This window comes from Podarcis pityusensis (assembly GCF_964106645.2).
Source record: "Podarcis pityusensis genome assembly, chromosome: Z".
Taxonomy (NCBI): domain Eukaryota; kingdom Metazoa; phylum Chordata; class Lepidosauria; order Squamata; family Lacertidae; genus Podarcis; species Podarcis pityusensis.
This window is the reverse complement of record NC_138044.1, coordinates 4,289,224-4,304,202: the sequence shown is the minus strand read 5'-3', so window position 1 is coordinate 4,304,202 and position 14,979 is coordinate 4,289,224. Positions and strand designations below refer to the sequence as shown.

General features: G+C 43.2%; 1 protein-coding gene across 6 annotated transcripts in view; it reads right to left on the bottom strand.

The window, feature by feature from the left end:
* SLC25A25 (solute carrier family 25 member 25) overlaps positions 1-14,979 on the bottom strand; it is a 42,523-nt gene that overhangs the window by 10,308 nt on the left and 17,236 nt on the right. For 2 of the 6 annotated variants that reach the window (XM_080990942.1, XM_080990943.1), the window contains exon 1: positions 14,310-14,650. The exons of 2 other annotated variants lie outside the window; for them this stretch is intronic. In XM_080990942.1, coding sequence (XP_080847068.1) covers positions 14,310-14,531 — 222 coding nt within the window. In that variant the 5' untranslated portion in view covers positions 14,532-14,650. Of the gene's footprint in view, positions 1-3,900; positions 4,153-14,309; positions 14,651-14,979 lie in introns of those variants that run through there. 2 more of the 6 variants (XM_080990944.1, XM_080990945.1) reach the window with 1 other exon arrangement.

Here is a 14,979-nt window from a genome sequence, read left to right as displayed (position 1 = left end):
CAGCTACTAGAAACAATGACTGACCACCAAATACAAATACACGATCTGAAGAGAGGTGTCAAAAAGCAGCTCTGAGGCAAGCATGAACTGATTTGGTCACCCTGCAGTTATGCACTTGTGCAAGATACTGGGGGAAACTAGATTTTAGAAGCAAAGTGTATATTTACAGAAAAGATTAAGAGATGGCAAAGTCATGTTGTTAATAAATAAGGAAACTTCATCCTTAACATTCCTCTGAGCAGGAAACAGCACCTTGAGCCTTGCCCAGATAGGCAGGTAAGCAAACCAGACACAGCAACTAAATGGCTGGGTCAATACCTGCTTTGCTATCACCTGTTTTGCATAGAGAGCAGGAAATTTGTTAAGTGAGATAATTATATGCCAAAAAGCACCCAGCAAAGACCAGCTGGCTCCTCACAATGGCTCTAACTGGGCTGCCTGCTGATCTCCACACAGCACAAGGCTATGAGTCGCTGATGCCTCCATTAAACACCAGTCTACTAGGCTAGAGTGCCAAGAAACAGAACCTGTCAATACCTAGCTCCACTTGCAAGACCATGAAAAATTAGAAAAAAATAGAGGAATGGTTTAGCATACTGCATTTTTAATAATTAGGCTGCTGATAAATATGTTCCGTATTAAAGTAATAAACGTTTCATATTGTATAAGAAACGACTCCCCTGAGAATTACGCTAGACATAATTTGAAATGCTCCTTCCTCCCCTTCCCTGTCCCCCATATTACTAAACTTAGGCCTTCATATAATTTAATACCCCTCCTAACCTAAACTTAATAAGGACAGCCGGTCACCATCTGCGGTGACCTTTGAGACTTCCAAGGTGGATCTAATCTGCAGACAGACATGTGACAGTTGTAAAAGAAGAGAGATAGAAGGGGTCATAATTTGTAAGCTAAAGATAGAAGGCAATCTCTGGCATGTCATCAGATAACTGCTAACGAGCCAATTCAGGGTTTCCCAATACCACATGACCCTTTGGGAGAGGCAAGGAAGCATTGCAGTCCCTGTAAGCTGGTCCTGGAGAAGCCAAAAACGCACCTCCCCTTTCTGTAAAGGATACTGCAGCGGATACAAGGCAAAAGGGGGAAATGTCTGCCAATGAGCACTCCCAAACACTTCTGCCAAGTAATCTGCCCCCACTGAACTCGCATCTCTGTGATGCAAACGATTTCTAAAATTGTAACTCTGGGCTCACATCATGGTCAGTGCTGAAATTCTTTCCTACATGTGCACTGGGTCTGCACATTAATCTTCTTGCACTGAGAAAGCAAGACTGCTAAGGCCCCAATTGATGCAGGTTTTAAGGTTACTGTACTAAACAGTGTGGTGTTCCTACAGTTCTGATATTTACATTTAAAAAATCAGTCTGCTTCCATGTATCCCCTCAATCATTGTCCTCAACCCCATCCAGTGTCACAATGTCAGCAAAAGACTTCTGGTAACCACATTTGAATGCATGATGCTACAAACTGCAAGGCTGTTGGATTCTAGCCTAGTGTGCATTCATCAGTGCCTTGATAGCCATGACATTGTGACACACTGCTAGTGTGAAGGTCCAACAGAACAATGTGAAAGGAAGGGTCATATTGGATGTTACATGGCCAATCTTATTGCCCTGATACCATCATACACTCTCCTTCAAGCATGGCTGTTGAATAAGTGATAAGAGCTTGCCTTTGCTCACAAGCAAATTAACGAGTGATTAACTCATTAACAAAAATCTGAAGCGCATCTGATAATATGTTTGTTTCAGTTTGGGGAGGTGCAAGATGCTGGCTTTCAAACACTAGAAAGAGAATGAAGGAAATAACTGGGGTGGGGAGGGGAGAGAAGAGAGCTCTGAACGAACCCATATTCCTCATGAAAACCAGCTAACTGGCTAACATACCAGAACGCTGTTGGGACTGCAGTGATGAAACAAGGAAGATTCATAATCAAGTAGGCGACTTATCACCCACAAAATCCTCTCTGCATGTGCACATGAACCCTTCTATTACTTACTATCTTTATAGCAGCAACTACTGCATGTTGCCATGACTGGTAACACTGCCAGAGGGAAAGGGCTGCAGCTCAGTGGTAACACATCTGGTTTTCACACAGAGGGCCCCAGGTTCAATTTCATTTTTTTATTTATTGCATTTATATCCCTTCCCTCCAAGGAGCTCAGGGTGGAGTACATGGTTCTCCCCCTCCCCATTTTATCCTCCCAGTAACCCTGCGAGGTATATTTTACAAGGTTGTTACTGTTCTTCATCAGATCTTAACCTATTTGTAAGAATGGATTCCAAATATCACTGAATTTGAATATACAGTTTTGGGTTTTCCCCCACTCCTCCCTTTCTTTTCTCTTCTGCACAGGTTCTGTTTCTCTTTTTCTTTTTCTCCTTTTGTTTGCACCTCACCATGTTTGATGCACATATAGTTATGTGCCTTTTGAACTTTCAGTAAAGATGTTTCCAAAAAAACCAAAACCCTGCAAGGTAGGTTGGGCTGGCCGAGGGTCACCCAGAGAGCTTTGTGATTAGGTGGGGTTTCTCCCAGGTCCTAATCAAACACTCTACCCAATATGCTGCCCAGGCACCTCTAGCTAGAGCTGGGAAAGATACCCTGTCTCCTCCACTGACAACAGCATCAGTAACATTGAGCTAGGTGTGAGCTTCCCATCTTCCATATGGAAACAAATATGACACCCCTTATGTACTTATGTTTTAAGCCAGACCAGCACAACACATGATCCACCAAATTCAAAACAGCCCAGCAGATGTGCATTGTTGCCTGACAGGTGCTTAACAGCTCCATTTATGCCAAACTCTTGTTCAGATACTTCATTCAGACACTGCTGGGCTGTATTGGATCACAAGTTGTGCAGGCTTGCTTTTCAAAACTTACGGTCTCCTGAACTTTCACATGAACCCTGGGTTGCATCCCACTAATTTCTAGTCAAAGTAGACCAATTGAAATGAATGAATTTAAGTTAGCCATGTCCATTAATTTCAATGGGCATACTCTGAACAGAACATTGGCTATCTGAGCTGAACTTCCTATGTTAGGAAAGATAGGTGGGAAATGAAGAGATTAACTGATGCTGCCCTCTTCCTGCCACCAACAATGCCACCCCGCCCCGGATATGCCTCCTCTTCACCTTAAATGTCCCTGGTACATCCCTCTCCATCCTCTTTATTTGCATGTAGGCTCAGTTGTAGTAACAATAGGCACAGCCAGTTCCATCCTTCAGAAGAATCAAGGACCTGGCCAAAATTGCTGTCACGGGGTGTTCTAGAGAAGGATGCTGGGTCAAGTTGCTCATATTGATATACATGATACTAATAGGGAGGGTTTCCCCCACTTCAGATTATATACAGCCAACTGAAGTTTGGGTCCAACATGAACTGGCATTAGAACACACACCCAAAGGCTTTGTGGAAAATAGGTAGTATGAAGCAGAAGGCAGCACAAGGGCTGAATGTTGGAAATGCACCAGGTGGGCCTTGGAAACCCATTACATCTCCAGACAATCTTCCACACTGTATTTACATTGCAAGGAAAATGAGAACTTGTGGAGGAAGGGCAGGGAAGATGACTCACCAACCCTCTTTACACTGAAAGCTGCTATAGAGCAGCAGCTAATAACTATCCCAAGCTAGAACCTGCCTCCAGAACAGAACTGGGCTTAAACTAGGGAGATACCCACTTGATCCTTGAAGTTCACAGACTAAACTTGAGCCATTGACCCAGTCCCAACCAATTTTACCTAGACAGCCTGTTGTCCAGATAAAAGGAGTGGAAGGCAACTATGTGTGCCACCCTCAACTCCTTGAAGGCATAGAGGAGGTCATACTGAACAGATTAGAACAATTCAGCTCACATGCATTCTTTCATACCTGCTTCCATTGACGATAGGTGGAGAACTCCTGGGAAGGAATCAAAAGGCTCAGTCTGAAGATGGGCTTCAGATTCTCAGGAAGCCGCTGCGACTCAAAGTACTCAAACTCTGCCTGGGACTCGCCGAAAGTCGGCACATAGAGGCACAGGCAAAGCATTTCCCCCAGCTGTGCTCAGGCTCTCTTGTAAACCACCCAATTCCGCTCCTTTCTCGTTTCTCGTGCTTGAGAGGAAATGCCGGCAAGACTCATGACACATGCCTATGAGCTGTCCTTGCTGTGCTGTGATTGGCTGCCCGAGCCCTGCCCTTCTGCTTAAAAGGGAAGCTTGTGTCTCTCAAGCCCTTCCCAGCCACCCTGGATTCCTGACAAGTGCGTGTGAGGCAGCTCCAGATTGCTCCCTGCTTTCCCCTAACGTCACTTTCCCCGGCAGGCTAGATTAACCCTCTGCAGCCTCTTCTAGGCTTCAGAGCTGCTCTAGACAGGGCTATGTGACAGTTCTACTTTACTGGTATGAAAAAGAGTGAAAGCCCTATGCAAAAGACACTCAGGACACCCAAACTGTTATCTGTACATCAATTCGTATGGGAAGGGCTAATAGGGGACAATGTTTTAAAGGGAGGGAGGAAGAAGAGAAGAGAACCGATGATTCCACACTGAAGCAAATCTGATCCTGATTTAAGACAAAACACAAAACACTTTGGGACACTACCAGGTCATTAATGCAGCAGCAACAAAAATACAACAAAGCCATCAGGCATTTCAAATGCCACCTGAACCCCACTAAGGATGAAGCCTGACGGGTTTCCTGTGGGAAGGAGTTCCTCATAAGCAGATGCCACCACTATATAATAATAATAATTTATTATGTGTACCCCGCCCATCTGGCTGGGTTTCCCCAGCCACTCTGGGCTGCTTCCAACAAAGATTAAAAATACATTAAAATGTCACACATTAAAAGCTGCCCTGAAAACAACTAAAAAACAAGCCAGCACCCAGCTTGTGTACCAGCCCCAGCTCCTCTCTGCTGTGGTAAGGTATGAAAGGTAAGCTCAACAGGATATGCTATGCCACTATCAGTGATGGCTGTATGAAACAAGTGGCTTGTGTGTTTCAGCTTTCTAAAGAGGAAGGGAAAAGAACCACTAGGTGAGAATGAGCAACTCATTCAACTGCTGTACATGTTTGCGCTGAAGTATACTGCAGGCAGCATTGGGTACCTTGCAGTGGCCGGTGTTCTACCAAAAATCTTAACTCATTTTATAAACAATATTCTGATTTAATATTCAGTGGGAGGAGGGATCAGGCAAAAGAGGTGTGATTTGTTACTCACACTGTTGTGAATACCACAGAGAAATTAGGATGTTACACCCACAAATTAACAGTACACACAAACGTTTGCATACCATAGTTCTAGCGTCAGGCTCAATTCACTGACATGGTCAGGACTTTTTCCAGCAGGAAATCAGTGGGTGCTATTGCCATTCTAAAAGAATGAGGCAGAAAGAGGTGAGTTCCTCTTTTTCTAGAAAAATAGTACTGAACATGGTTAATTTCCCATTTTGAAGCCATTCACTTTGAACTGTGGGGGAAGCAAGGAGGATTCTGGAGATAGCATTCACAGACAGGAACCAGCTGCTAGCTATGGAATTACAATTGCTGAACTCTGATCCTTGAGCTGCCTTACAAGACTGTGGGATGGGACAGTAGCTGAGCAGTATAGCCCATGTGCTGCGAGCAGAAGTGCCAAGTCCAACCCTTGGCATGTCTAGTTAAAGGCCAACTCAGGTGCTAGGGCTGGAATAAACTCTTCTGGCCGAGATCTTTGAAAGCTGCTGCATGTCAGCATGTACATAATACTGAGCTTGATAGACAAGCAGTTTGAGTTAGTGTCCTGGTTTACATGTTACTTTGAAGCACAGTTAAGCTGAACTGTGGTTTAAAGACGCATGTGCTGTGTGCTTGTGAACAGGACTGAAACCGTGCCTGTTTTGCTCCCCCACCCAACCACACAGCGGAGAACCAAGCCCTGATTTGGCTTAGCCCTATGTCCAAAGTCAGAGACACGGGTGGCGCTGTGGGTTAAACCACAGAGCCTAGGACTTGCTGATCAGAAGGTCGGGGTTCGAATCCCCGCGACAGGGTGAGCTCCCGTTGTTCAGTCCCAACTCCTGCCAACCTAGCAGTTCGAAAGCATGTCAAAGTACAAGTAGATAAATAGGTGCTGCTTTAGCGGGAAGGTAAACGGCGTTTCGCCAGAAGCGGCTTAGTCATGCTGGCCACAGGACCCGGAAGCTGTACGCCGGCTCCCTCGGCCAATAAAGCGAGATGAGCGCTGCAACCCCAGAGTCGGTCATAACTGGACCTAATGGTCAGGGGTCCCTTTACCTTTATGTCCAAAGTCAGGTAGATGGCTTATCACTCTCCAAACATACCACAAGCTGTAACCAAGACCTTTTCTTTGGGGAAAATGGATCCTACTTTTGTTACATAAAGTTTAGTTAGAAGGGATCCTCAGGGTCATCTAATCCACCCCCTTGCAATGAAGGAATCTCAACTAAAGCATCCATGACAGATGGACATCAAACCTCTGCTTAAACCCATTTTTAAGGCTGAAAGCAGGAAGTAGTACTGTAACAAAACTGTACAGTGGTACCTCAGGTTAAGTACTTAATTCGTTCCGGGGGTCCGTTCTTAACCTGAAACTGTTCTTAACCTGAAGCACCACTTTAGCTAATGGGGCCTCCTGCTGCTGCTGCGCTGCCGGAGCACGATTTCTGTTCTTATCCTGAAGCAAAGTTCTTAACCTGAAGCACTATTTCTAGGTTAGCGGAGTCTGTAACCTGAAGCATATGTAACCTGAAGCGTATGTAACCTGAGATACCACTGTACTACTAAACTGAACAAAGCCTCAGAGGCAGAATTAAACAAAAGTTGTCATGTGTCTGGAAGAATTATCTCATGAACACAAATTATACCATAAAGGTGGAACATTACATTGTGGGAAAACTACACTGTAATAAATCCTGACAAAATAAAGTTTAATTATGTCTCCACAACTTGTATGTTCAACTAGTAAGCAGTTTAATTATAGATGAAAAATAGGAAAAGCATTTCCAACTAATTTGTCCATTTAGAGCCGTTTTATCACTCCACCAGTTGTGCCCTTTCATGTCTGTTACCTAACATGGATTAACCTTCTCTCCCCCCTCCACCTCTGACGTCTATTCTCCATAGCAAACAGGATCTTGTCTCAAAATTCCAGATCCTCTTAGAGATCAGCAGCAAGCTGCGCAAGAGGGGGGAAAAGCAACCCGAACTTCACCTCACTTCTGCCAACCAACGTCCAAGTGCTCTCACCCAAGTGAACTCAAAGTGCTGCCACTTTCTCGTGTTACGTCTGCCAACTAGGTGAACAGAGCTAAACTCAAGACAAATATTTTAGTTGTGATAGCTAGAAATCTAAAGCTTGGGTATGAGCCCAGCCCCCCAGGGACCAGAGACGTCACTTTTTAGTTCAAACTGAAGCACATGCAAGTTGCTTATGACAGTTTCATACATTTTTTTTTTACAAAGTAATCTACCTCTACCTGGAAACTGGTAACCATAGTTGGAATGTGGAAAAAGTCGTAAGGGAGTTTCACTGTCCCTGTAGCACTAATGGGCTGTACCAATAATGTGACAGATCAAACTATGCAGTGATGGGTTAAAACTCCCCAACTAGGTCACAGCCCAACCTACAGCAAGTCACACCAGCACTGGCTTCACACAAATAAGATGGTAAAAAATTAAAAAACGAGTGCCAAATCTGAAAAGGTTCAGACATCTTGTGCAATAGACAGTTTCGACTTGGGGCTGTAAAGTCCTTGGATTCTGTTGCCTACCCAGCTATGAAACTCACTGGGTGACCTTGACTTTGAGACAGTAACTCTTTCGACAACCTACATCACAGGATTGTTCTGACTGGACCCAAGAGACCCAATGCACCACCCTGAACTGCCTGGAGAAATGGTGGAATATTACACAATATTATCCATTTAAATATAACAAGGGATTTTTGCAGCTTTTTAAGGCCATGCACACTCAAGTTCCATTTAGCTCTAAATGGTTTTTGAGAAATCTGCAATTATGGCAGTTCCAATTACCCTTTGGTATGACTGGTGTGCTGTTCACTTTGTAAATATTTTCCACTGATTTGAGTTTTTGCTTTCATTTTGTACCATCACCCCCATGGCGATGTTCCCTCATATGAACACTTAACCAGCACCAGGATTGACACACAGTTATCGCAAGCTGCTCTTCTCATATTAGGTGCCAGTACCACTCTTGACTCAGTCCCACTAAATTATATCCCTGTTTCATTTTACAAAACCTTCCTTCTCCAAAATAGCCTGATTCTGACCATCAACATTTGGCATCCCTGGAATGGAATGTTGCAATTCCATGCCAGCAAATATGGCGGCCTCCACTGGTCATGTTGGGCGGGACTGGCTGAGCACAGCAACATTCAGAGCGCCCTGGCCATTCCGACTTGCTATGCCACAGAGACTGAAATCCTACAGAGAGTAAAGATGCCAATTTAGGATTCTGCTCACAAAACAGACCCCAGAAAATGTTTGGGTGGCCATTTCAGGTGCATCTTTGTGTGATTATCAGGCTCACAGTCAGAAACTTTGTAGTGAGGTTACATAAGGATTCAGTATGACATTTTGCTTTCCCCATATTTACATACCTACATAATTTATGTAGCTGCCCCATAGCAGAAGTACTGTAGGAAGCCTATGTGGTGTAGTAGTTAAAGAGTGTCAGACTAGGACCTAGGAGATCTGGGTTAAGCCTTCACTCCATCATGAAGCTCACTGGGTGACCATGGGCCAGTTATAACCTCTTAACCTACCTCACAGGGTTGTTTTAGGGATTAACTTAGGACTGGGGGAATCATGTACTCTTTGGAGAAAAGGGTAGGATATTAATGCAATAAGTAAGCTCTTCTGCTTACCCACTTAAGACAGCTGGAGGGGCAGCCAGATGGAGATGTCAGTTGTCTACCTGGCATCCAGAGATCTCTATGTGGTTGCAGTTGGACCCACGCCAGTTGCAAAATGCACCTGGCTAATTTTGAACCGTGTGCATGCAGAATTCTATACACTTCTCTCATTGTCCTTCCTCATCTTCTTTCTAAACTAAAAAGCCCCAAATGTTGCATCCTTTCTACATAGGTGAAAGCCCAGTGGTAGAGAGAACCTGCTTGGTATGCATTAGGTCCCAAGACCAATCCTTAGCTTCTCTGGGTAGGGCTGGGAAAGCACCCTGTCAGAAATCCTGGAGAGCAGCTGCCTGTCAGTGCACACAACACTCAGCAACAAAACCAATGGCCTGGGCTCAGAGTAAGTCAGCTTCATATGTTGGGCTCTAACTCAGTGGTACAGCATCTGCTTTGCATGCAGATGGGCCCCAAGTTAAATCTCTGAAATCTCCAGGATAAAGCTGTGAATGCCATCTGTCCAAAACGTTGGAGAGCTGCTGCCAATCTGTGTAGACAATACTGACGTAGATCGACCAATGGTTTGACAGTATAAGACAGCTTCCCATGTTTCTACAAGGGAACTGATCCAACCCCTTAATAATTTTGGCCGAAGCCACTTGTGCCTCTTGTCTAGATTCAATGCTGGGTCAAGCAGACCTCTCCCACCCCCGACCGCTGTTACAGGGTACAGTTGCCACATCAGGGACTGTAGGAACAAACAGTACAAAAAGAAATACATTATTTGACACCTCAGTCAAAAAACAGTTGCATAAATCAAAGCTTCAAATTGGTTGACAAAGAGAAAATTTTTCATGAGAAAGGAACAACTCGACCCCAAAACTGACCTTTTTTAACTGCCAGCACACTGGTGGGGATTTGGACATGATGGTTTTGTGCCAATATATCATGTGCCAATGTATCATGTGCTCATCACAATTTCACCCGTAGGAAAGAACAGTCTATTCCACAGGTCATCTTTGTCACAAAACTTGCCCAACAGTAAGGATAAACAAAGCCATCCCTTGTTGGACTTTGAAACTGGTCTTATTTAACTACATAATGTTTATTTGTACTTGGGTCATCTAATAATCCTTGCCCAACCAAATGCCCTCTTATATATATTTTTACTACAACTGCCACTACCATCATCCCCAGCCAACATGGAGGACCTCAGGTTGGGAAAGCATGCTCTAAAGCAGTGGTACCCAATTAGTTAAGTGCTGTGGACCTCTTTATTTTTTTCAAATTCAAGTCATGGATCTCCTACTTTTGAAAAGTTTGATATCTCTATGGGGGTTTTTGTTATGTGAATGATGCTACGGACCCCCTGGGTTCAGTGTTCGAAATTAGCCAGTCACTAGTCGCTTCTTGTGACTCAGGATCGCCCCCTTGCGACCAAGTGGAGGTTTCCTATCACAAGGTTTGTGACTAAAATCTCTGCCACAGGACAGCAAGGGAAATGTCACTGACTAAGCAAAAGCTGTTATCAGACAGTGGTGGGAGTGGGGCCAAGCCCTACAAGTAACACATGAACAGGGCTATAAAAGAAGGAGGAATCAAGATAATACTGCCTAGGATTTTTAGGACAGTAAGAGCTATTTGGCAGTGGATCAGACACCCTCGGGAGGTGGTGGACTCTCCTTCCTTGGAGGTTTTTAAGCAGAGATTGGATGGCCATCTGCCATGGATGCTTCAGCTGAGATTCCTGCATTGCAGGGAGTTGGACTAGATGACCCTTGGGGTCCCTTCCAACTCTACAACTCTATAATTTTATGTACAGTTTTCCTCACTCCTAATGTAAGATATCTATTATTTCATTCTGCTTACAAACCACTAATAACAATAGTTCTTCAGGTGGTGTACAAGGTAACAGTGACAAACTTAAAAATCACAATTATATAAAACACCAACTATAATGCTATAGAAACACAACTGTAATTTAGTCAAAACTAAAACAAAGTAGGGAAGTAAAATACTGCAGCACTAAGCTATAAGAGGAAGCAATTTTAAAAACCACACAGCTAAAATGCTAAATCACAACACAGTACTAATAACTAAAGGGCCAGAGCTGAAAAGGCCCTTTCACTCATAAACACCTTCCCCTACCTAATTTGGCAATGGCATTCAGAAGCAATGTTAAAAAATCAGATATATAAGCAAAGTGCCAAATGGCTCCTTAAACCAAGGTTACAGTCAACTACATGGAATGTCTAGTTGCCATTTTTGGACAAGACAGCTCTAAAGTCTTGTTTTCAAATGATGCATTGACTGTGATTGGTTATCAATTAAAACTCTGGCTAGTTCAGATGACGACCTTCAGCTAGCTTAAGAACTCTGAGAAAAGAAAAGTCACTTGATCCAGGGACATTCCACATATATATTGGCCTATTCCTACCTCTTTTTCTTAATGGTGACACAGACCATTCATAACGTGAGAATATTCTTCACAGTTGTGAGCAGGGCAGTGGGATGGGGTAAGTGAAGGCAAGCTACAACAATTAACTGTAATGTTTTTTACTGCTCCTGCTCAGGCTGCACAGAAAAAGCATTTTGGTTCCTGAAATTCATTCTGATCATGCAGATAAAATATAACTGGTAGAATTCTACAGGATGCAGTATTAGTGTGTAAAAACAAGATCCAATGTAACCGTGGTTTAAGGAGCTATTTGGCACCTAACCTATGTATTTGAGTTTCAAACACTGTCCTCAGGCAAGCAGATGGTGGAGATGTCAGGCACTATCCTGGTACCCAGGCATCTTCACTTGGTTGCAAGTGGATAACCAGGTGCAAAATGTGCCTGGCACCTGCCATCATGGTATTGAGGAAGTCTCAAATAGAGTGGTACCTTGAGTTGCATACGCTTCAGGTTACAGATGCTTCAGGTTACAGACTCCGCTAACCCAGAAATAGTACCTCGGGTTAAGAACTTTGCTTCAGGCTGAAGTGGCAACGGGAGGCCCCATTAGCTAAAGTGGTGCTTCAGGTTAAGAACAGTTTCAGGTTAAGAACGGACCTCCAGAACGAATTAAGTACTTTACCTGAGGTACCCCTGTAATGATTTCAAAGCAAGGGAAGCTACGATGTGTGAAGAGGTACGCCTTCAGGTATCAAGGTCCCAAAATGTTAAACAAACTTGGTGATGTGAACCATGTAGAGTTTTATAGCAAATAAATGTTACTATATTTCTTATTTGAGGGTAGTATTTTTATGTTGTCTCTGAAAGAGCAGTGGAAGCCAAGAATATACAGTGGTACCTCTGGTTACGAACTTAATTCATCCCGGAGGTCCGTTCTTAATCTGAGGTACCACTTTAGCTAATGGGACCTCCTGCTGCTGCCAGTGCGCGATTTCTGTTCTTATCCTGGGGTAAAGTTCTTAACCTGAGGTGCTACTTCCGGGTTAGCGGAGTCTATAACCCAAAGTGTTTGTAACCCGAGGTACCACTGTAGTCCCTGAATCTTTGAAGCCTTTAACCGATGGCTTCTTTGCTTGACTCCTTTCTCAATCCCCTCCTCCCTAGTTAAGTTTTCTTGTAGAGAGCGCACAGTTCCTCTCTAACTGCAAGCTGAGACGCCAACATAGCTAAGGAACATCTAACGTATCCAGGGGAACAAGAGCAACAGGCGGGACTTTTTTCCCAGTCTAACATTACACTAGCAGCATTCATTTCATTTTATCCAGAAAGTGGAATAAAAGAAAGCATGTTTATTGTCACGTATGTTCTCTAACACACTATGTGTATGTTTTTTACTTATGTTATGCCTTTTCATAAAATCTAATGTCCAATAATAAAGTTACTACACTAAAACTATACAAGAAATTTAACAGTAATGTACAGTGGGTTGCGGGGAGAGAGTACAAATACTAAAGTTTGTGCAAACTGGTTTTATTACTTGGTGCCTAAAACTTAACAAGGAAGGCTGATGGAGCTGGCTAAGGAGGGCATTCTGAAATCTGAGTGTTGCAACAGAAGAGGCTCTGCTTGCAATATCCTCCTGCTTTCTAAAGCCTCCAGAATTTCATATGGAAGCAGGCACTTTGTTTTCCAGCCAAAAATGTGACTTTCCAAGCCTGACACTGTCAAAGAACGACCTTCAAGAAGGTCCAATAGTAACCAAGAGCATTTGTGCCACTCACAAAAATTGTTTCCCCAGCCCATAACAAAGATCTAGTGTGCTTAATGATAGTTCGAGAAAGAATAATCTGGAACAGTGGCTTGTTTGCTTGAAAAATTAATGAAGGCTCTACCCTACAGGAAAAGATAATTTCAATAGAAAAGATGCCAGGAATAGCTTTCAGAATGATAAACTCTGGATGTAAAGAATTTACATTTTTTTCAATTTGCATTTTTTCAAGGGAGCATCCAAGTTTAGAGACCAGCAACACTGCCAATTTCTGCCCTTGCTGGATCCTGAACCAGAGTTTTCAACACAATAAGTCTGCTGATATATAAATTATCCTATCATGTAAACTAACAAATCTAAGCAATAAATTACTGGCTGTGGGCTTAGATCATTTCACATTAATTTTAAAGGTGCTTTTTTAAAAATATGATTGCTTCAGTTCTATCCCCCTGCAAGCGACAATTTTAAAATTGCATTGACTATAGAGGAAAGTTATATGTGGTCCTCCAGCTTTTGTGTAAGACATTTAGCACCCCTCACCTTTGAAAGGCAGGTTCCCATATCAATAAATAAAAGGTTCACATTGTCACACACACACACACCCTCTCTCGCCAAATAACATTCTACAGTACAAAGAGATGAACATTTGAAAGTCTACAATGAAGTCAACTCTTAACTTGAATACAATATCAGGTTTTTGTAGCCAAACACAATTCAACTAAAGTGCCAGTATCTTGCCTTCTCAAAGCTTCGTAATTTGTTCCACAATTATTGTAACGAGTGTCTCTAAAGATACAACAAAGCCAGAAGCTTCAAATCCCATTTATTTTGTAAAACACAACCATAAATGTGTTTGAACACTGCCTGGAGATTTTAAATATTAAGCAGTTTAGAAATACTTTTAAACAAACAAGCACAGTAAAATTAATTACGCACCAAATTTAACATCCCAGTTTCTATCAAAGTAACTTCTGCCACTCCATAATATAGATTATTCACCTATGTAATATAATCTTTCAGCGCTAATGCAACCTTTGTCCCTAATAATAGCTTTGCCATCAAGCCGCTTCCATAAACAAACATTTCAAGAGGCAAACTACTGGTATTCACTATTTCTCTTTTCCTCCAACCGCGCAACCAAGTCTTAGCATCCCACATCCTTTATCTTTTACAGCCACATCGCATTCACACACACCTGTCTAGGCTAGTGAAAGCCATTCCCACAGGGAAGGATGGTGGTGAATAAAAGCAACAATACCTGTGTGAAATGCTCTGCGGGTCCAACTACCAATAGAATAGTTGGTCTCCTTTCAGTGGGATTGGTCTCTTTGTTGAGCGGTTTCCCCAGCATCTTTGGTCCCTGGTCCCCAGGGCGGGGAGCTGGAGATTCCTTTGCCTCATTCTCCTTTCCTTCAGCAGGGCCTTGACATGCAGCCCTCGAAAAAAGGCAAGAAAAAACCTGCCAGAGGGACTGCAGCATCACTTATCCTTCAACTAGAGCCCTGGTAAAGAAGTCACTGCAGACAGTGATTAAAAAAAGTGAATGCACTACCAAGTATCCTCTTAAGGGAACCGCATCGCGGCAGTGCTTCAAATACAGCAACGCCAGAAGGGTTGCAGCCGCTTCCTGCCTTCAAAATTGCTGTACTGCTGTCGTGTCTGGCGTCACAAGCAGTTTACTCTAATAGACAATGAAAGAGAAAAGCACAAGTCTCCTAGCATAAAGCAAAGATGCTAGACATTACAGAAAGCCTGAACAAAAGAATGCAAAGGCACTGCTCTTAGAAAGCTTGGATAACAGATCCTTTCACTCTAGACAGCTGTAGCGATTTAACCTGTGCTTCCAGCTCATCCAATACACATCAAAGGAACAGAAGCCCTGAGCATCCAGCCTGCATTCTCACTGCAGCAGTGCTCAGCCAATCACT